At 39.1% G+C, this 24,047-nt stretch overlaps 1 protein-coding gene across 3 annotated transcripts in view; it reads left to right on the top strand.

The window, feature by feature from the left end:
- Positions 1 to 24,047, top strand: part of LOC309602828 (3',5'-cyclic-AMP phosphodiesterase 4D) — a gene marked incomplete at its 5' end in the record, with an annotated part of 548,873 nt that overhangs the window by 172,923 nt on the left and 351,903 nt on the right. The window contains one exon of one of the 3 annotated variants that reach the window (XM_082336817.1): positions 8,779 to 9,047. The exons of the other annotated variants lie outside the window; for them this stretch is intronic. Coding sequence (XP_082192943.1) covers positions 8,779 to 9,047 — 269 coding nt within the window. Of the gene's footprint in view, positions 1 to 8,778; positions 9,048 to 24,047 lie in introns of those variants that run through there. 3 annotated transcript variants of the gene reach the window in all.

Raw genomic sequence — 24,047 nt, 5'->3', positions numbered from 1 at the left:
AGTGTTCTCTTATTTCTGTTGTTTCTGCCATGCACAGAAAAGAGAACAAAAATCCAGCAGCTCATTTGGGGGAATCAGCAACTGAACAGTATTTTATTTTCATAGAATCATGACAATATCTCCAAACACTCAAAAAATATAATAAAAGAAATGACTGACTAAATACAACACACTTTGTTGAATTGCAAGGTGAATCTGAGCTGATATTATGAAAACAGTTTTTATTAGGAATTTTTCAAGAATAGCAGTGCTCCAAAATGTTAAGTGATAGCAAGTGTTTTGTTGATGGTGGTAAACATACCATACCCGACTTTGGGTGTACCGCAAGCTGTTCTTACTTTATTCTGTTCTCCTTCTGAAAATATAATTCTAAATGTATGTCTATCTGACTATTATTTGGAAACTTGGCCTGATTTGGTCTTTTAATGCCATTTTAGGTACCATTGTTCTATTAGGATATTATTGAAAATTTACTTAGATCATATATGCAGAGTAAACACAGCAACCTGCAATTGCCTTGGAATATTTGGGATTGCATGTGTTTTCCATACCTTTGTCTATTAGAGAGTTTTATCTGTCGGAGGATGCCTGCCATTTCTATGCTAAGTGCAACCAATCGTCTTTTTTGTCACCTACTGCAGCTCCAACGTACCTATGTCTCCCCAGCAGACTGTGCATGTAACTGTTAAGAAAACGGTCTGATAAGCAGTACCCTGCACTTGGTAAATCCATAATATTGTATCAGCTCTTTGAGAATGTGGCAATTAGCAGGTATGAAAATGATACTATGAGCTTTGCTGGTACATAACATTTTATTAAGACTTCCTATCACCTATTAATTTCTTCTTTTATCCTTATTTTCTTCCTCAATTCATGCATTAACTTCTCTTTCCAAATAAGAATCATAGCATCATGCAAGATTCATATTTTCTACCTTACCTATAATTAGAATTCTCCTCAGTCACACCATACCCTCAGTATTCTGTTACTTACTTCAGGAAATTAAACCATGGTATAGCACCCATTCTTCACAACCACCTCTGACTTTGTCTTCTTTTCTCTCCACTTCTTCTGCACCATTCTCAGGTGCTCTAGTACCTCAGCATGGTCTGACCTTACAGCTGGTCCTGCTTTGAGCAGGAGAGTGGACTTGATCACCTGAGGTCTTTACCAGCCTGAATTCTTCTATGATCCTGTGATACTGATCTGCTTGCTTTCAAAGAAGCAACACGTCGGAGGGTTGTTCTTTCGCTTGCATTCCTAAGTGTCTGGAATTCTCTACTTGGTCCCAAGTAAGATATTTTAATAACTTTTCATATTTTATGTGAAAGAGTTCTTTTCTCCTTGTGAGTGACTGCATTTATGCTCTAATGAGAAAAATTCTGTTAAAGGTAACTTAAAATAGCCACAATCACCTAATGTTTTTTATATGTTGATTAGTAGTCATAATATTAAATCATTTTCTCATACTCTGTGTTTAAAGTAGTTGTAACACAGAAATTACTGTTTAATCCTTGTTTAGTCTCTTTTATGTGAGATTAAATACATGTTTAATCTTGCACAGTATTACCTGCAGAACCTGTTAGCTTATTCTCTTCTGTATGCTGTAGCTTTCTAGTCTTCATGATTAACAGAAATGTGGGCACTTTAAGCCTGTAATATTTAAGTGCATTTATCATAAAGAACATATTTCATAAGAAAGTTTATGAAAAGTACAAGTATTAAATGCTTGTATTTCATTTTTATTATCTTTAAGTCCTCACTGGAAGAGAACAGAAACTACTGGCACTTCTAGATTTTTGTAATACTGAATTTCACTTAGAAGGAGATGCTAGTTCTCTGCTTTTGTCCTGAGCCTTAGTTAAGGTATAGCAGGCAGAATGAAGTCGGATCTTGATATAACTTTTACTTATACAGCTGTGACTAAGCAAAACTTGCAAAATTAGATTTAACTGTGAGTGTACTAAATTAGAACATTAATCAGAAAGTGAATCAAATGCACTTAGGACATACAACATGAACATGCTTAAAGCACTTTAAGTATTAGTCTTTGGAAATGTGATATGTATCAGCTCTCAAATGTTCTAATTTTGAAAGAAGCAGTAAATATCTTTTTTGGTGGAATTTCACAGACCACTTTCGGTGATCTCATTTCACTAGCAGGATGGAGGAAAAGCCCAGAAAATTAACTCATTTGTAAAAAAACATTTAAAAGTACTTTTTTGTAATCTTGATTAAAAACCCTTCAGCAATTTTTGGAATTGTACCCTCTGCTTTCTTTTCTTAATATGTGTGAAAAACATATACTGTGGTTTTTACCTCAAGAAGTTTTTCAAAGGAATAGCTGACAATGTTTTCCAGTTTTAATAATAATTGTGGTGATCTTTGTAGGAAAATTAGATATGTCTTTATATGTCAAGTAGGGCTGTTCCCTAGTTAATCAGAATCTTTATAGAAAAAAAATAATTGTACTTTACTGTCTTTTTTTAATGTCTAGCTAGGGGAACTGGAAATGATAATTTTTCCTTATGGAATAGTTTTTTTTCAAGGCTTTATTGTAGCACCTGGGCAGGCTATCTTATGCTACTGCCCTTTTTCTGCCTTCTACAGTCCTGACTGTAATATAAGCATTTTGTCTAACTCACATAGTGGTTATTCAATATTGCTGGAAGTTAGACTTCTGCTTTTTGTTACATTGAAGGCTGTTCATGTTTCTAGTCTATAATAAAATCAGTTCATAGGCTTTCTTTCATTTAACTTCATGAGCATGCTTGAGAGTTTTCATAGTACATATATGTGCTAGGCACTACATAGATTAGCTCAATAGATTCTTAAAATGTTTATATTGAGACTGTTTATAGTAATTAAAATTATTGATCTGTGGTTCTGGGTGTGTGAAGATCTCATTTAGTACTCCCAGACTTTTTTTTTTGAGGAGGAAGAGGCAGGCATATGTTAAAATAAGGTATCTGGGGGAATGGAACATCTACATTCAGAAATTTAACCCATTAATCAAGTAAGGAAAATAATTTTAGTTAGCTATTCATGCAATGGTGCTACTTTACAATGACTGAGTTCACTTTTCCTGTTAAAAGGCCTTATCCTGCTGTTCTATACACATCACATATTACCTCTTTGAATATGTGGCAAACCCACTCAATACCTGTAATGCAGGGTATCAAGCTAATGGTCCATGTTGACTTACTTCGAATATTTTCTAATATATTCTAATATTTTTATGAACATGTGTAATAGAATTGATGATATGTGGACTACTACTTCACTCTTCTATAATTATCTTTGTAATGTAGTGCAACTTAAAGCATGATCCTGGGCCCACTGTAATAAATGTTAATGATCTTGTTGATGTCATTGATTCATTGATCTCCAATGGATTGATTTGTCTAGTTTTATAAAGCCACTGCAGCTATCTGAAAACCATACTTTGGAATAGACGTCAGATGGCAGTATTTCATAGCATAAAAGAAAATACCTCTCATTATATAGACTGCATTGTCTGGAAAAAAAAAAAAATGATTGGACTTATATGGAATTGCTAGTGTTTTTTAATAAATGAGAAAGAATAACAGACTTGGGAGGCAGTCCTGAAGGGCAAAGGAATCCAGGAAGGCTGGACATTCTTCCAGAAGGAAATCTTAAAGGCACAGCAGCAGGCCGTCCCCACGTGTGGAAAGATGAGCTGGTGGGGAAGAAGACTGGCCTGACTGAACAGAGAGCTTTGGCTGGAACTCAGGAAAAAAAGGAGAGCTTACCACCTTTGGAAGAAAGGGCGGGCCACTCACAAGGACTACAAGGATATCATGAGGTTATGCAGGAAGAAAATTAGAAAGGCCAAAGCCCAACTGGCATTTAATCTGGCTACTGCCGTAAAAGACAATAAAAAATGTTTCTATAAATACATTAGCAACATAAGAAGGGCTAAGGAGAGTCTCCATCCTTTATTGGATGTGGGGTGAAACACAGTGAAGCAATGAGGAAAAGGCTGAGGTACTTAATGCCTTCTTTGCCTCAGTCTTTAATAGTCAGACCAGTTGTTCTCAGGATACCCAGCTCCCTGAGCTGGAAGACAGGGATGGGGAGCCGAATGAAGCCCCCATAATCCAAGGGGAAATGGTTAGCGACCTGCTACACCACATAGACACACACAAGTCTATGGGGCCAGATGGGATCCACCCAAGGGTACTGAGGGACCGGACAGAAGTGCTCACCAACCCACTTTCCATCATCTATCAGCAGTCCTGGCTAACTGGGAAGGTCCCAGTTGACTGGAAGTTAGCAAATGTGATGCTCATCCACAAGAAGGGCCAGAAGGAGGATCTGGGGAACTATTGTCAATTTGACCTCGGTGCTGGGAAAGGTTATGGAGCAGATCATCTTGAGTGCCACCACACATCACATGTACAGGACAAGCCGGTGATCAGGGCTAGGCAGCATGGGTTTAGGAAAGGCATGTCCTGCTTGACTAACCTGACCTCCTTCTATGACAAGATGACCTGCTTAGTGGATGAGGGGAAGGCTGTGGATGTTGTCTACCTGGACTTTAGTAAAGCCTTTGACACCATTTCCCACAGCATTCTCCTGGAGAAACTGGCTGCTCATGGCTTGGACAGGTGCTGGGTAAAAAACTGTCTGGATGGCTGGGCCCAAAGAGTTGTGGTGAATGGAGTTAAAACCAGTTGGCAGCCAGTCACAGGTGGTGTTCCCCAAGGCTCAGTATTGGGGCCAGTTCTGTAATATCTTTATCGATCATCTGGATGAGGGGATCGAGTGCACCCTCAGTAAATTTGCAGATGGCACCAAGTTGGGTGGAAGTGTCGATCTGCTGGAGGGTAGGAAGGCCCTACAGAGGGACCTGGACAGGCTGGATCGATGGGCTGAGGCCAACTGTATGAGGTTCAACAAGGCTAAGTGTCGGGTCCTGCACTTGGGTCACAACAACTCCATGCAATGCTACAGGCTGGGGGAGGAGTGGCTGGAGAGCTGCCTGGCTGAAAAGGACCTGGGGGTGTTGGTCAACAGCCGGCTGAACATGAGCCAGCGGTGTGCTCAGGTGGCCAAGAAGGCCAGTGGCATCCTGGCTTATATCAGGAATAGTGTGGCCAGCAGGACCAGGGAGGTGATAGTGCCCCTGTACTCGGCACTGGTGAGGCCGCACCTCGAGTACTGGGTTCAGTTTTGGGCCCCTCACTCCAAGAAGGACATTGAGGTGCTGGAGTGTGTCCAGAGGAGGGCAGCAAAGCTGGTGAAGGGTCTGGAGCACAAGTCTTATGAGGAGCGGGTGAGGGAGCTGGGGTTGTTTAGTCTGGAGAAGAGGAGGCTGAGGGGAGACCTTATTGCTCTGTACATCTACCTGAAAGGAGGTTGTAGTGAGGTGGGGGTCGGTCTCTTCCCCCAAGTAACAAGCGATAGGACTAGAGGAAATGGGCTCAAGTTGTGCCAGGGGAAGTTTAGAATGGATATTAGGAAAAATTTCTTCACGGAAGGGGTTATTGAGTTTTGGACCAGGCTGCCCAGGGAAGTGGTTGAGTCTCCATCCCTGGAGGTACTTAGAAGATGTATAGATGTGGTGCTTGAGGACATGGTTTAGTGGTGGACTTGGCAGTGCTAGGTTAATGGCTGGACTTGATCTTAAGGGTCTTTTCCAACCTGAACAATTCTATGATTCTATGACTCTATGACTGATGGAGAGGTGATGTAGAATCATAGAATAATTTGAATTTAAAGGGACCTTAAAAGGTCATCTAGTCCTTGCAATAAGCAGGGACATCTTCAACTAGATCAGGTTGCTCAGACCTTGAATGTTTCCAGGCATGGGGCATCTACTACCTCTCTCGGCAACCTCTTCCAGTGTTTCACCACCCGCATCATAAAAAATGTCTTCCTTACACTTAGTCTGAATCTGCCCTCCTTCAGTTGAAAACCATTATCCCTTGTTCCGTTGCTACAGGCCCTACTAAAAAGTCTGTCCCCATCTTTCTTTCCTTCTCTTCTCCAGGCTGAACAACCCCAACTCTTTCAGCCTTTCCTCATAGCAGGTGTTCCAGCCCCCTGATCATTTTTGTGACCCTCCTGTGGACCCGCTCCAACAGGTCCATGTCTTTCCTGTGCTGAGGACCCCAGAGCTGGACGCAGCACTCCAGGTGGGGTCTCACCAGAGCAGAGCAGAGGGGCAGAATCCCCTCCCTCGGCCTGCTGGCCACCCTTCTTTTGGTGCAGCCCAGGAGACGGTTGGCTTTCTGGGCTGTGAGTGCACATAGCTGGCTCATGTCCAGCTTTTCATCCACCAGTACTCCCAAGTCCTTCTCCTCAGGGCTGCTCTCAATCCCTTCATTCCCCAGCCTGTATTGCTACTGGGGATTGTCCTGACGTGGGTGCAGGACCTTGCACTTGGTCTTTTTGAACTTCCTGAGGTTCTCATGGGTGCAATTCTCAAGCTTGTCCAGGTCCTCCTGGATGGCATCCCACACCACTCAGCTTGGTGTCATTTGCAGACTTGCTGAGGGTGCATTCGATTCCACCTTCTATGTCATTGATGAAGATATTAAACAGTACTGCTCTCAATACGAACCAGTATGTTTGTTCTCTATAAATATAAAATAAACACATTCGTATAGTATGATTTTATTTTGACTGCTTGTTGAGACCAGTGCTGTGTGTATTACTCTTCCCGTGGAAAAGGAGTGGAAGCAGTTATTGTGTTAGTTGCATGTTAGTTACGATTTAATCTGATTCTGTCTGTGGATTAACACTTCATTTCCAGTTTAATTTTTTTTCTTAATAAAACGTAGTTTAAAATTTTGTTTTTGTAGTTTTAATAATATCTGGGCTTTATTCTATATTTGGTCAGTGTTAGTTTTTGCATAGTGATTAAATCTATAAAATTTTAGAAAAATACACAAAATCATAATGCACAGTGATTTCTGCATTCTGTGGTGCTGTTCAATATTGAGTTAAATTTGTAAATACATTGTTATCAAATTTCACATGTGACGCAGTACAGTTAAACTTGTCTACATAATGGGGCTGACACCTGATAGCAATGTCATTCTTAATGTAAGTTGACCTTTCAGTTGTTGTTCTGCTCTGCTTCTGTCAGCATCATGATGTTCTCTTTATAATCCTCACCAGGAATTGTGGCTTTGGTGCTAAATACAAAGGTGATTCCTCTCCATTGTGACAGAAGGCTGCTTTTGCAGCATTTCTGCTTTTGCCATAAGACAGAAAGCAGTATTTGCCTTTCACACCTGCTCATGTAATTGTGCTCAAACACCCTTCACCCCACTGAAAGCCTGGACACTGTGTGAGCTTCAAAAGGAAATTCTTATTCACAAAGGAAAGCTGGATTGCAAGACAAAGTAAAAGAGGAAAAATATATTGCACCAACTAAAGTGTATATAACCAATGTTCTGACATTAAAAAGAAATCTCTCACAAAATGATGATGGTTTGTTCCTGTAGGATGAACAGGAAGTATGGTTATAATTGAAAAGATTGTTGTGGTTGTTGGTCTAAAAATGAATGTACCAAGCTTAAGCAAATATTAGCCTACCGCTGGTTATTACAGGTCTTTGTCTGCTATCAGTGAGTTATGAAAAAAATTGAACGTTTATAAAAATTTTGTCTTTCAGAATAGCTGACGTGAGTTATTTTAATTAAAAATGAAAAAATAAATCTCAGGATTGATTGACAAAGGTTTTGTTTGCCCCAATATCTTGTTTGCATAATGCCATGAAAAAAATACATTCTGAAAATGAAATTTAATAGCAGTATGTATTGACGAAATAAATGCAAGTACTTTTGCATTTTTATATTTTGGAAGTTCTCTGTTAATTTCTTTTGATAGTTTATTTCCCTGCTAGCTGTGAATAGAAAAAAGGCACTTCCTTAGTTCAACTAGTGATCATGATATTGTGATATACTGAGTTAAGAACATCTTATTAAACAGATACCAATAGCAGTCAGAGTCTGATTTCAGTTTGTGTGCAGGCCTGAAATGTTTGGTTTGTTTTTCTGGAAAATGTAAGGTAACAAGTATTAGCCTTTCCTAAACGCATTTGAAAACTAGTTGTGATAAACGGACTTGGAGGTTCTGGGGGTTGGGGGGAGAAGGCAGAACCTAAACCCTTTTACATTTTTTAATTGTAGCATTTGATAGTTAGCTTAAGAAGTAAAAGTTTGTAATCTTGATTTGTAAATGGGGACTACAAAGATAAATACTGCAGATCCTGGAAAAATACAGAAGAGGTGATTCAGCAGTCCCCCTTCTTTTCAGCCTCCCTGAAGGTTCAGGAATAAGCAAACGGAAAGAAAAACCAAACAAAAAAAGCACGCAATTGATGTTTAAGCCCTCCTCCAGCACTTTTTATGTACATAACCAGAAGTCACTCAAGCAGCTGCAGCACATTAGTTCCAATAGTTTAGCAGGCAGCTTTACAGCTCCGACAAAGGCTGTGCTAAAGCAGTTTCTTCCTCCTGTGCTCACTTGCTGATAGCTAATAAGTGATCTTTGGCAAGCAGGGCTGTGAGAGGAGTGGTAATGTTTAATAGGTCTCTGTGGAGGAGTTAGCTTGCTTTTTTCTTTGTAGATCATTATCTATAGAGAGACACTGAGGGCAGGCGACACCATGTTGAAAACAGAATAGGCTGAACTGGAGTTGGAGCTCTGCACAGTTCTTGGGAACTGATTTAGAAAGGAAATATTTTAAGCAGTTAAGCCAATATTCAGTTGTATTAGACCTTAGTAACAAACTTGGGAAACATGGCTCAGCAGACAAGTTCGGACACTTTGGCTGTTCCTGAAGTGGATAATACACATTGTCAAAATCCATGGTTAAATGAAGATCTTGTGAAGACCCTGAGGGAAAACCTGTTGCAACAAGAAAAGTCCAGGACATCTAGGAAATCTTCATCTGCTTCTCCCCGGCTGTCTCCAGTTATTTCTCCTCGAAACTCTCCAAGGCTTTTGCGCAGGATGCTTTTAAATAGCAACATACCAAAACAGCGGCGTTTCACTGTGGCACATACCTGGTAAGCACTGAGCGGGTTGTCATGAAATATCAGATGAACTTCTTTTTGGAGAGCATTTATCTCCTTGATGTCTGTGCTTATATTTGTTGGTTTGATCTCTGCATGAATCTCTGTGGTTGAAAGAGACAGTTCTAATCTGAGACTCAGCTTAATTTCAGAGCTGAAGTTTAAAATAGTAATTTATATAAAGTAAGAAAACATATTTGCTAGCACAAAAGCTGCTTTATTTCCTCTGATTTCTTAGGTAATAATTTCTTTCTTGGTCTCCCCCAGAAACAAAAACTGGAGTCTTAAGAAGGAAAAGTACTTACCTCATTCTGTGCTGTTCAGGCCAGAGTGAGTAGGCAATTTAATGTACCTTTTAAATTTATTTATTTAGTTATTTATTGACATATAATGACCCCTCTGTGCCTAAGCAGAGTAGCATAAATTTGTGTAATAGTGCTCAAATTAAGAAGAACATGATAGAGAAGAATGGTGGGAATAAATATTGTATATGAAACAGGGATTTTTATTAAAGCAGTTGCTAGAATAAACAGAAGAAAGATAGAAAGGGAACCCCTTGTTAAATGATTCACTATTACTACTTTTTTTGTAACTTGATCATTTCTTAGACGTGTTTGTGATCAAATCTATAAAAGACATTCATTTTGTTGCATCCATCTTCTGTAAAACAGCATCATAATTTCATTATTTAATGTATCATTTTTTAAAATGTTACATATGAGATTATTGTAACTCAATAATACATTCCTGTTTGCTTTGATGGTCCAGAGATCTTTATGTGTTCTGTTTTTTCTTGTGAGATTTTTCCCCCATTATTTTTCAAATAAAAATGTAATATAAAGAAAGGAGGACAATGAAGTATGTTCAAAGAAAGTAAGTCATGCATTCTAACCAGGAAATGGATATATTATTCAAGTTTATCTTCTTTTGTCTGAAATTAGATTTACACTATGGCTATGTGACTGGTATGTGCATTGCACATTGTATACATCTGTGCCTAAATCTTTACTATGCATACATTCGTGTAGCTAAAATACTCCTTTGATAAAATAATACTTTTACCCTTGAAAAGGATGAGGAAGAACAAGTATGCCTTTATACTTAAAGAATATTTGTTTTGAAACCAGTGTGCCTGTTCAGAAATTGCATGTGTAACAGAGAAAACTGAATTAAATTAGGATATTTCATGTTCCTTTAACAGTTATGCATAAATCCCAACAATATTAAGGATCTATAACTGCTGGTCTGCATTAAATAATTTATAAAACAGTCTATACATAAGAACATGCAGGATAAAAAAAAATAATTCAGGCAAAGGTGTTTTACATTGTAAGATGAAAATAAGTAAGAATTTGTGAATGTTTACAGAGTGAAATTATCGTGTGTGGTTATGTAGGTGTTATGACAGTTATTGTAGACAATTTAACAAGACAGAGAAAGGAAGGGTATTAAAAGGGACGGATATGAAGTGAACAAACAGGTTTGGGCAACATGAAAGGGCAAAGGCTGGCATAGTATTAAAAAGTGGAATTTTGTTTAAATGCACTTCCTTTAGTGAGCTTCAGAAAGTTTTGAGTTTGGGTAGAGTGCCTTTTCCAGCATGATGTAGAGTGTAGGAAATGCTTGGGTTTTTCCCAAATATGTGAAATAATAGGCCTGCAAAATACTGTTGTTGAACAATTCATAGTTATTTCTAAATTATTTGTAAGACTGGCTCATCTTAGCAGCACTTTTTTTTCAGCAAGTAGAGAAATAGAGAGCCAAACAGAAAGTTACAATAAATTACCTGAGAATCTGCAAAGAATAGTATTTCAGAAGTGAAGATGGAGGAGAAAAAAACACTAATCTTAAATAATAATGGATGTAATCACACTTACAGGCATATGAAGGGAAGCAGAGCACTACTGTGTGCTTACAAAACTTAATTGTTGCCAAATCCCATCAAGTCTGTAGCTACTGATATGTCTTCACTTGGTTATCTATTTAGAAAACTGAGATGCTGTGTGATGGACACGTAGTTTCTAGATCCTTTGGCTATGTAAGCAGTATAGTGGTTTTAATTCCATATCCATATAGTCCATTTAAGGCAGCTCATAGTAAAAAAGTGCTTTTGAAAATGGAGCTGTTGTAGGCTTACTCCAAAATGTTGTACTGTGGAGGATCCATTCTGGTTTTAGTGCATATAGTTTGTTCCACCATAGTTATGACCTTCTTTGTAAGTCCTCTAATTATCTTGTATTTCTAATTTAATCAGTTTTGTACTTTAAGAATAGTAATTGAATTCGCGTATACATCTTTCTTTAGTCCATTGTTCACACAAGCATTAAAAATTTTATTAACGTGATCTTATTAAAGCTACCAATAAGTTGGAAAGCCATTCTGACTTTGCAAAATATCACTAGTTTTATAAATTTAGTATTTTCTTATGTTTTTCTTATGATTAGAAGTTTATGTATATAGGTATCATAGAATCATAGAATACCAGGTTGGAAGGGACCTCGAGGATCATCTGGTCCAACCTTTCTAGGCAAGAGCACAGTCTAGATGAGATGGCCCAGCACCCTGTCCAGCTGAGTCTTAAAAGTGCCCACTGTAGCGAAGTCAACCACTTCGCTGGGGAGATTGTTCCAATGGTTGACTGTTCTCATTGTGAAAAATTTTCCTCTTGTGTCCAATCAGAATCTCCCTAAGAGTAACTTGTACCCGTTACCCCTTGTCCTCACCATGTGACTCCTTGTAAAAAGGGAGTCTCCATCTTCTTTGTAGCTCCCCTTTAAGTACTGGTACGTGGTGATGAGATCACCTCTAAGCCTCCTTTTCTCAAGGCTGAACAAACCCAGCTCTCTCAGCCTATCCTCATACGGCAGGCTTCCCAGACCCTTGATCATCTTGGTGGCCCTTCTCTGGACCCCCTCCAGCCTGTCCACATCTTTTTTGTATAACGGGGACCAGACTGTACACAGCATTCCAGGTGTGGCCTGACAACTGCTGAGTAGAGTGGGATAATGACTTCTTTATCTCTGCTGGTGATGCCCTTTTTGATGTAACCCAGCATCCCGCTGGCCTTCTTGGCCGCAGCAGCACACTGCTCACTCATGTTGAGTTTCCTGTCCACCAGGACCCCCAGGTCCCTCTCCATGGAGCTGCTCTCCAGCCAGGTGGATCCCAGTCTGAGCTGCACTCCTGGATTATGTTTTCCCAGGTGCAAGACCTTACACTTGTCCTTGTTAAACTTCATAAGGTTCTTGTTAGCCCACTCTTCCAGCCTATCCAGATCTTCCTGCAGGGCGGCTCTCCCTTCCAGAGTGTCTACTTCCCCAGTCAGTTTGGTGTCATCTGCGAACTTCATCAGGCTACACTTGATCCTGTTATCCAGATCGCTTATGAAGATATTGAATAGTGTTGGGCGCAATATCGATCCCTGGAGGACCCCACTTGTGATGGGTAGCATAAGAACTACATGTATAACACTAAAGGTGTTGCTGTGTGTTGCAGTGATGCCAAATACAGCCACCACAGATTCAGTGCACCAGAACAACTCAAGTTAGATTGTACTTAACTCCCTGATTGCCAGGCTCTGAAATGGCATTCAGATACAGTCAAGGAGTGGGTGGCAGATTGATGAATTGTTCTGGCAACCCGGTTCTTCCCCCTTTCTTTTATAAGGCCCATAGCTCTCCCCCTGTAAGGGCTCAGGGTCTAGAACTGTTGACACCAAAATGCATTTTCTTTATTGTGTGACTCTTATCCTTTCACATGAATAATCAAGTTATCATTTTTTGTCATATGGTAGGAATATTTGGTCTTGTAAGCACTGCATAAATGGCCTGGTTGTGAACTGTCAAAATGCCTTCATTTTTTTGATATATGATGAGGTATACAATTATAGGATGCGATGTTCACATACACATCCATTTACACAGTGGGGTGATGGTATATTCTGTAAAAGCATGTTAACTACTTATGATTAAAAAAGGGTATGTAGTATGGAAGGCTTTAAGGCCTCTTTAAGAAGCTTTATAGTTTTTCTTTCTAGAAAAGTTGGACCATTGTGTCTTCTGAAAGCCACATCTTGCATAAAGATTGTAATGAAAATTGTACACAAACTGGGCCATTTGCTAGGGAGTGCTTAAGAAACTGATAGAACCATTTATTTAAATCTTTTCTCTCTGTATCAGTTGTGTTCAGGAAGGCACTACTTAATAGCTTATTTTCTTTATTTGTTTTTCATAGGAGGTTTCCATGCACTATGTTCAGAAATGCGGTTATATAATTTGATTTTCCTTACAAGAGTATAATGGAAAATTTGCCAATATTTCTTTCAACTCAGAGTTCATCACTAGCCATTAACCTCAGACATTTTATGAGTCCTTCTCTCCTTCCTTTTCTTCTTTATCCTTCCCCAGCTGTAACTCTGAATTCATTCTAACACTTGAAAGACAAACTACTAATTTTAGGTTTTTAGAGAGGAAAAAATATAGCATTAAGAGTGAGTGGAAATAGAAGGTTTTAAGTAGTAGAGATGCATGCAGTCTTCATTTTTGTTGGAGAAATTTCTGAATAACATAGCTTCAGAGAGTGTTACAGCTAGTCTTGCCTATAACTGTGAAATTAAAACTACTTAAGTCATATTGAACTTCTAGGCTGGATCACTCTCAGTCTATAGACAATGTCAGTCTACAGTCTATAGGAAACAACCGTAGCAACTGAAAAGAAACAAGTGTTTCAAAGCTTCTTGGCCAGGAATTCAAATATAGTCTAGCCAAAACCAATTCAAGTTCCTGAAAAATATGCATTATATTGTCTTACTGTAAAAGTAATCATAATGCTTTAATATCTTGTCAATATAATGACACAGCAGCACGTATTACAACTGGACACAGACAAGATAAATTAAGTCCTCTGGTATGTGCTTGACAAATTCAGTTTCTGGATTGTCTTGGCTGGCTCTTCATATGCATTTTCTAAGCTGCCCAGTGCAGTTTGGCAGGAGTGATCATTAGGGTGGGTTCATATGTGCTTGGATTTGTGAGAAGAGAGGGCCTTCAGTTACAGGGAAGGAGACTGTTGGTTCCCCAGCTGTGTGAACAGCCAGTGTGTGTGAGACATGTCCAAAGGTCTGTGGAAGGATGTTTAGATACTTTAAATAATACAGCTTTAGTAACTCATGTGGGAAGTCAGCTTTCCTTTATTTTCCATGAAAAATTCCTGTCTGTAAGAAAGGGAGGAGAAGCAAGAAGCATAAATATTTGGAGCAGGATAGTAAGGTCAGTGCAACATAGCAGCTAAATTGTATCTATTTAATTGGAAGTATGAAGTCATGGCATTCATGTGCTTGGTTTCTTTGGCCTTTATTATTTGCTGCTTTAATACTTCTCAGTGAACACAAAATGTTCAAACAGTTGTTTTTTCTCTGTTGTATATAACTTTGGACAGAATATTTGCTGTCTTTGTGATTAATTTGTATGTGTTCAGATACAGCAAGTAGTGATATATGACTTTTTTTTTCATTATATAAAGTGGGTTTGTTATCCATGGGTCCATTGTCAGTCTTCCTCTTTGATATCTGTCTCCTCTCCAGCTCTTCTGGCGTTCATTCAGTACTTTCTGATGTTCAGGGCTTTTATGTTTTTGCTCTTTAGACTTCTTTTTTAAAACATGCACCTGCAAACCTAACAATTTGATTACTGACTGTAAGAATACAAGTATGTGCTCAGTTGTATAGAGTACTTTCTTCTGAATTCAGCCAGCCTTTGTCCCCACCCATAGTAAATAATTTTAGATTGACTTTGGCATTCAGATATGAAAACGATAGATGCCTTAGAAATAGTTGAGATAGATACGGGTAAGGTGTGCCATTTTAAGTTTCAGGAATGTAACTGACATGAGGGTACTGATAAACTCAGGACTTTGTTTATTTTTATTGCACAATATCTTTTCTTGCACCTTTAGCACTGATTGCAAAAAACAGCAAAACCTCAAGTGTTAGTTACAGGTAGATTACAGAAGAGCAACATATTTAATTTTATGAGGTTCTGCGTTGCCTGGTTCAGTGTATTTATTCTGAAACTACTAACCTAACTGAAGCTATACCAAACTGAAGCTATAGACTTTTTCTCACTACAATTTTCTTCCCATTTTAAAGATATATTTTCTTCAAAGATTTTTAATGCCTGTCTATGTTTTCCTCTCCTTCACAACCCAGTCCTTTTCAGGGAACTAAAGTAATTACGATTTGGTGTATGAAAAGCATTTCAAAAGGAAGATCCATCAAAGCAGAGTAGGATGATAACTATGCTAAGAACACTAGAGAAGGATAGGATTCATAGTCTCTATATTCTATGTATGTATACGCTATACTAACAGTTGAAATGTTCTAGAGAGTTGTGCAGTAGTTCAAAGTAGTTCAAACTTCTGTGGAAAAAATGTTTGAGTGTTATGGAAGAATATTTCAAAAAGAAGCCAGATTGGAGCCTATTTTCCCAATTTAATTAGATCCATGTACTCATGAGATTAAAGGCAGTGTTTAATCAGGCTACAGATGCAATAACATTTAATTAACAATAACATCCTTTTGGAACTATTAAAGTAAAACGTAAAGTTTAAGAAGAGAAGGTTATTTGAGCAAGATGAAGATAAGTTGCACATTCGCATAGGTGACCTTACTGTTTCTGTTAAATTAAGAAAATATTTGAGTTTCTTCTCCTAATTCTCTGCTTTTTCTCACCTAAGTTTTATTCACAATTTCTAAATCAGTGACCAAATATTACATAAGGTTTTCGTCAAGATAACACCTGGAATATTACAGAGGGCTCTCTTCCATTAGTTTTCAGACTTTTTAGAATGGGTAACCTTACTCCTTTTCTGGAATAGTATGTCATCTTCTCCACATATAATGTAAAGATATTCATAATAGATGCATAAATCATTCCCAAGAAATAATTTAATTCACAATATTGTGACAGAGACATTCTACAAATATGTAAGAGAACCCAATCCACATATTCACTCTTTCCTTGAAATTTTGTCATGTAAAGAAGGGCATGCTTGTGTGGATGCTTGTATACAAATAGGTAACAGGCTTGCAAAGACAGTATGTGTATTTGATAGGATCTGTGCGCACATATGCATGGGTTAGTGGAGCAGAGGCAAGGAATGAGCTAGGGGAACATGATGCTGTCTAATATCTATGGAGTGGCTTGCAATGAGCTGAAGATGCTGCACAATGGTGTTAACTACTGACAAGTTAATTTACCAGAGAGAAATAATACTGTCTCTCCACAGCTCAAACCTGAGGAGAGACATGAGGACAAAATTCACCTCCCAATAAAAAAGGAAGAGGCAAAGATGCATTTTCCCAAATGAGAGTCATGCTAGAGCAGAGCTCCTGGTATCAGAAAGGAAACCCAAAACCAATTCAGAAAGATGAATGAACTAAGACTAACCAAATTACTAAATCAAGGAACTAATTAAAGACTAAATTCTAAGTCTTTATTGTACAATGACAAATAACTGAGTAAGGAAGAATGATGTGAAGGAGAAAAAACAATAAATTTGGCTGGCTAGACTTGCTAATACAAGAGTTGTCTTGTATAGCAGTACCTGTTGCATCTCTCCTTTTCTTCCAAAAGAAAATGTATCTCAACCGTTTTCACTGAGCCTTTCTCTCTTGTGGATGACCTCCTTGCCTTGTAGATCTGTTATTTCTTCCTAAGTTTTAATAGCTGAAGTGCTTTGCCTAGGCCATGCTATTGTCTGATCTATTGTCTTTAATGGTGTGTTCTGTGTTGGACAGAATTTAGGAGAAATTCCAAATAGTTTAACAGAAGTGGAACTGAATTTAGTTCTACTTTTGTTTAGTAGTTACCTCAAAAGCAAAGAACTGCTTTGCAAGGGTGCTTTTGCATCCACAAATTTTTATTATATGTGACTGTAATTGTATCAGAAGTTATTACGTGTGACTGCAAAGATTTTAACTATTGTACCCTTCCAGCATGATAAATTCTCTGATTTTGTTACCTTTTTTTTTTTTTAAGAATTTGCAGAAAGTTCCAATAGTTTTTGTAGAATGTTTTTATTAGCTTACTGTGTAACATCTTGGGAAGCCTGTTAGACTTAAGTAGTCTTCCATATTGCTTCTTGTTGGATCACTCTGATTGCATTATGCAAACTTGCTATCTTCACTTTCATTTTGCATGTCTATATTACTATTATATTTGTGGTTTGCTAAAACAGGTTGTTTGTTCTTTCCCCAGCCCGTGCAGTCCTCTCTGTTTCTCCTGCAGTTTGACACATTTTCAGTGTTTTATGCAAGCTGACATTGGTATCCCATGGTAGCCGCCTTCTCCATTTTGAATTTCAAAACTCCACTCTACCTTGGCCTTAAATTAAGGTTTTCATAGGTATCGTATAGTTGCATATACATAACCTCAAAGTTTCAAAGGTGTTATAAAAGCTTCGGAAGTTTCTTTTCCTTTTTTATTTCTCATAGTAATTCATATCTCTTAATAGATATATTTCTTATGGAAACAGATAGTCATAGAATTTCTTTAGCACAGTCTAGCAACTAGCTGACTTTTCCTTTCATACATTCTTCAAGAGCTTCATCTTCTTTGAGATTTGTAGGCATTACTCCATATTTTTTTTTTTTGTATTGTGACATTTCTTCTGTATCTCATGAACTTTTTGGGGTTTTATACTTCTGTTTCATCTAGTACCTAGCACGATTTTTCCACTGGTGGTCCAGGAGAACACTGAGCTTAAAACTTGCAAGAGTTCATTCCAACAATAGATAAGTTAACATTTATGTGAGAAAGAAGAGTGGGAGAGGGGTCTCAGCATCTCTGTCTGTCAAGCTACCAGTCCCATAAGGAGCAACTGTTGATTGGAACCAGCAAATCTTACTCTGTCAAAGGGCAGAGTACTGGCAGACTTCTGTTTTATACAGAAGTGCAGTGAAACCTTTGCTAGCAGAAGGCTTATTCCTGTCCTGATCTAGGGATAATGGCCAGTCTTAGAACTCTAGCTGGGGCAAATTACTGGTGCTTAGACTGTGTCTGCAGTAGAGTGTGGTCACTCTGTTGTGGTAGCATGCACTGCCAGACCTGTCCTTTCACTCATGCCCAACTAATGTTTAATCTTGGTCACTAGATAGCATTGGTAATATTGGCATTTCCCCTCACTGCAAAGTTTTAGAGAATAATCTTGTAAAACCTCTACCACTTTATACTATGTAGATTAGTACACTTAATAAATTTGTAGTGGGTTGACTTTCCATTTTCTAAACCCTCAAAATTCAGCAAGCACTCTTATCGTCTTTCTCCTTCATCAGACATGACGTAACACTACATGGCTAACACTTCATGTTAGCACAGAACCTCTTTTCTGGTAGTTGTATATTCCTCTCTTAGTAAACATTCAGGATCTTCTATCCATTATTTTCAACAGTTTACTCTTGCTAAGCCTCTGCATTCAGTTCTTTAAAAAAGAGCACGCACAGCATTAATGGAGCAACAAAGTAAAATTTTGTGTATGCACGGGGTGAAATGTAAGACAAGAATGGCATTGTCTGTTTCATTTATTATTTTATAAAGAAACATCTGTGGTAATGTCACAATGCTTTAATTGTAAACTGTATTCCTCTTAGATTGCACTTTTTAGACAGTGATCAGATCTCTTCTGTGTTCTTCAGTTTACCAAATTTATCAGTACTCATTAAATATTCTTATTATAACAGATAGAACTAATCAGTTAGAATCTCATTGTGACAAGTGCTCCACAGGTATGCTCCTGACGGTGAGGCTGATTATTGTAGATTAGCAGTCACAGAATGTTATGGACAATAGGCTGTTCAAGTAAGCTTCAAGGTGTAATAATATGTGAGAAAGAATGATGTACAATTAAGTACATTAGCTTTATGTGTCAGACTAACTTTAGCTGGAATATTCAGGAACTTCCATAGTGTTCTTTAATGCATGAATTTGTCTTTGGGATTATCTCTTGATAGCATTACCCTGATAATTTAAAAAAATCATTGTGGATGAATTAATTGAACATGTAAACTGTGAGGTTTGTGTACATCTGTGGGTTTTTGTGGTGTATGTTTTATCGGGCTTCTGTGATAAATCTGCATCTGCTGAGCCTGACAAATAATCTCCAGAACAAGTAGTAGGAGTGTGCTAGAGAAGGAATCTCCACAAGGTGTTTTAAGAATATCTGTCTGTATATTCATTTCCCCCGCAAAAATAGAATATGACGGCAAATAAGTTTTATCCAGAACAGATTTTATAAATTGTGTGATTATTTCCAGCTTTATCTGAACAATATATATTTCCATATTAAATAATTATTTATAAATAATATTACCATAAATATAATTTTGCATTATAGAAGACATATGCAATCACAAATAATATGCTGTTTTCTTTTGGGGATGAGAAAATTCACTGAATGATGAATCAGAAAAGCTAGCTATTGTATTTCCAGTCTCACTGTGCAGCTGTAAGAACCTTTGGTGCTGGGCCATCTCTTCTAGACTGTGCTCTTGCCTAGAAAGGTTGGACCAGATGATCCTCGAGGTCCCTTCCAACGTGGTATTCTATGATTTTATGATCTATGATTTCCTTTAAGCCACCCCTTTTCTTGTCATGGTTTAACCCTAGCCAGCAACTGAGCACCGCACAGCCGCTTGCTCACTCCCTCTGCAGTGGGATGGGGGAGAGAATCGGAAGGGTAACAATGAGAAAACTCGTGGGTTGAGATAAAGACAATTTAATAGGTAAAGCAAAAGGTGCGCACACAAGCAAAGCAAAACAAGGAATTCATTCACTACTTCGCATCAGCAGGCAGGTGTTCAGCCATCTCCAGGAAAGCAGGGCTCCATCACATGCAACGGTTACTTGGGAAGATAAAGGCCATAACTCCAAATGTGCCCCCCTTCCTTCTTCTTCCCACAGCTTTATATGCTAAGCATGATGTAACATGGTATGGAATATCCCTTTGGTCAGTTGGGGTCAGCTGTCCCAGCTGTGTCCCCTCCCAGCTTCTTGTGCACCCCCAGCCGACTCACTGGTGGGGTGGGGTGAGAAGCCTTGACTCTGTGTAAGCACTGCTCAGCAGTAACTGAAACCTCCCTGTGTTACCAACACTGTTTTCAGCACAAATCCAAAACATAGCCCCATGCTAGCTTCTGTGAAGAAAATTAACTCTATCCCAACAAAAAACAGCACATTCTCCACCCGTTATTCCATACCATTTACATCATGCTCAGATCTCACGCTATCCAATACATTCTCATTACCCACCACCATCCTTCCCATCCTTTGATAAAATACACAGATATCATTCCCTTAGTCTATGGGCCACCCCTGTGAAATGTCTGTAAAATGTACATAAATCTCCGCAAATATCCATGAAATATCCATTGAGTTCATTTAGTCCATGACTTTGGGTTTCATCTGTTACGGTGGTCACTCAGGACAGGAGAGGTGGTGTGTTGCTTGGAGTCATTGGGCACCAAAGCCAGCTCAGGTTGGATCACTGCTGCTCTTGCATTTCTTCTTGTAAGTCTTGTCCTCCATCTGTTCAGGTGGTTCCTGCTATAGTAATTTCTATAACATGTAACTCAAATCATGGGTTACAACAATTTGAAGGTATATCCATTACAATCTCCACCCCTGGTCCCTTTGGGCCAGGTTATAGGGTTTAATATTGCAATGAACTCCTCCCCTCGCTCCTAGCCTAGCTAGCAGCAAGCCATTCCTGCTACAGTAATTCCCATAACATCTGGGTTACAACAATTTAAAGGTATTTTCATTACAGTCTCAACCTCTGGTCCGTTTGGACCGGACCACTAAATTTAACATTGCAATGACCTCCTCTCCTTGCCCCTGCTCTGGCTTGGACTAATCCATAGACTGCAGTCCCTTAGGGGTCCACCTGCTCCAAGTGGAGCCTTATCTACGAGCCACAGTCTCTCCAGGGGTATACCTGCTGCGGCATAGACTTATCCACAGCCACAGTCGCTTTGAGGTGCACCTGTTCCAGTGTGGCCTTATCCATGGGCCACAATGCCTTCAGAGATATACCTGCTCCAGTGTGGCCTCACCCACAGCCACAGTCCCTTCAGAAGTAAACCTGCTCCAACGTGGCCTTACCCATGGCTACAGTCCCTCTGGGTGTGTACCTGCTCTGTTGTGGGCTTATCCAGGGCTACATGCTTTGAGGTGCTCCAGCATGACCTCATGCAAGCCACTGATGCTTCAAGGTGTACTTGCTGCAGCATGGACTTATCCACAGCCACAGATGCTCGAGGTGTACCTTCTCCAGCGTGGATGTATCCTTCGGCCACAGTCCCTTCAGAGGTATACCTGCTGTGGCACAGACATAACCACGGCCACAAACACTTTGAGATATATCTGCTCTGGCATGCACTTATCCATGTCCACAGATGCTTCAGGGTATCCTGCACCTGTGTGGACTCATCCACGGGTCACAGTCCCTTCAACTCGAGTTCACACTGGAGTTCCAGCCTGTCCAGTACAGCAGCACAGAAAGAGCAGCGATGCCCTGGCCATCTGCCAGCCCAGGCGCATGGCCATTGCTGTTATCAAAATGTTCCCAAGCACAGCAGAGTAAGATGATAAGCAGTACATGAAACCGGCGAAACCTAAAAGCAACCACTAACGAGCACTAGACTCTAATATAAGGTAAGGCAAGCAAGCCCCGTGGCAAGCACAGGAGCCTGCCAATTAATAGCTAAACAGCAATAACACCTGTAAATTTGATCTAGCACAGTCCAATCAAACCTGTTGTTATCTTGAACCCTTTGAGGCCCATGTTGGGTGTGAAAAAGGGACTGTTGTAGTTTAACCCTGGCCAGCAACTAAGCACCACACAGCCAGTTGCTTACTCCTCCCCTGGTGGGAGGGGGAGATAATTGGAAGAGTAAAAGTGATAAAACTCGTGGGTTGAGATAAAGACAGTTTAATAGGTAAAGCAAAATGTGCGCACGCAAGCAAAGCAAAACAAGGAATTCATTCACTTCTTCCCATCGGCAGGCAGGTGTTCAGCCATCTCCAGGAAAGCAGGGCTCCATCACATGCAACGGTTACTTGGGAAGATAAAGGCCATAACTCCAAATGTGCCCCCCTTCCTTCTTCTTCCCACAGCTTTATATGCTAAGCATGATGTAACATGGTATGGAATATCCCTTTGGTCAGTTGGGGTCAGCTGTCCCAGCTGTGTCCCCTCCCAGCTTCTTGTGCACCCCCAGCCGACTCACTGGTGGGGTGGGGTGAGAAGCCTTGACTCTGTGTAAGCACTGCTCAGCAGTAACTGAAACCTCCCTGTGTTACCAACACTGTTTTCAGCACAAATCCAAAACATAGCCCCATGCTAGCTTCTGTGAAGAAAATTAACTCTACCCCAGCCAAAACCAGCACACTTCTTTTAGTAAATTCACTGTATACTCAGTGGCTGTATGTGAAAATTATTCTCTGTTTTCTCCTTTTACATTACCAAAATTTCTTTCTGATCTGTTTAGTGTTTTTATTCTCCAATCTGGAAGCCTTACCTTTTTAAAGATCTCAGTGTGATCTTTACAGACCTTAATGAAATGCTTCTTGAAACACTATCGTACACTGCTGTCTCTTCATAATGGTGGTCTGATACCCATTATTCCACCTAGGAAGGTCAGTGGCTATTCAACCATTCTTCCAGAACCTCCATATCCTATATTGTATTACATGAAGGTTCTTATGTAAGAAACAACATAAATATTTTGCTGGTAATAATCTTGTATGTTCACCAGATTTTGTTGGGACAATGGACTAAACTTTTCTATGACCTGTGCAGGAATCTCTTAATCTGACTGGTAAACTGACAGCTGCTAAAAGAATGTGCTTCCCGAGAATACGATTTGTCAGTGTTTCTATCAAGTAAATATATACCACAAAAAATGGAAAACCTGTCTTCACAATTATAAATCTTTTCTTCAGAATCTTTGTCAAGATTGTTTTTGGGCGAGTTGTTCCAGCACCCTTTTTCTCCTTAGTACAAATGATCTGCCATCTCATTGGCCTGCTCCTCATGTAACAGTTGTGGTTTTTTTTAATTATAAGGCTTCTCAGAGGATGATTTAATATCTGCCCCCTTCAGAGGGTATATTAGAACGTAGAACTTGATCTCAGTGCTGATGAATTTAAAGGACATGCCTTAATGAACCTTTGGGAATATATCACTAATAGCGAAAATATTTTTATCAATTCTTTTGCAAACTGTCAAAAAAAAAGTAGTTTAAGCTTAATATCCAATGAATTGTTACGAAATGGGATTCATTACTAAGAATTTTTAATTTGTAAATTAAACTAGACTCTGTATAGACAGCATTGAAAAGGGTTGTCACAACCCCTTCAGTCCCTGGAGCATCTGCTGCAAATGCATTGGCATGCTGAGCAGAAGTAGCTCCTTTTGGGATGTGAAGCTTATTTCACATGTCAGGGGAAATAAAAATAAAATCTCACCTGAGTCCAAGGAGGAAAGCCTCTGTCTTTCATTCTCCATATGTTCTCAGAGCTATCTACTTCTCCAGACTATATGCTGCATTTAATTACAAAGTCACTCTGGACATACCTTACCCAATAAAAAATGCTTTGTGTCTTGTGGCTTTGCTACAAGGTGCTACTTGCATGTCCAAAGTGCAAAGATCATCACCAATCAAAAATAAATGAATCTATTAAATGTTTAAAAGGCTTATAAAAATGTCATCAATTATTTGAATGCACACAATGAAACATCATTGTTAAAATACATAGAGAAAGTAAGGGCAGGTAGAAACATGAAGTGACCTTGGTCTGTAAAAGTTGTTTGGTAATATTTTTGGGATATAAGGTTGTGCTATGAGCTGGAACTGTTCGATAGTTGCTGTTTCCATCCACACCCTTTGGTAATAGAAGGTTATGCTTTAGTTGTCATAGAGGGAGTTATACAGAAGAC

Source organism: Platalea leucorodia, assembly GCF_965183815.1.
Source record: "Platalea leucorodia genome assembly, chromosome: Z".
NCBI classification, from domain to species: Eukaryota; Metazoa; Chordata; class Aves; order Pelecaniformes; family Threskiornithidae; genus Platalea; species Platalea leucorodia.
The sequence above is the reverse complement of the archived record's forward strand: the minus strand, read 5'-3'. Positions and strand labels throughout refer to the sequence as shown.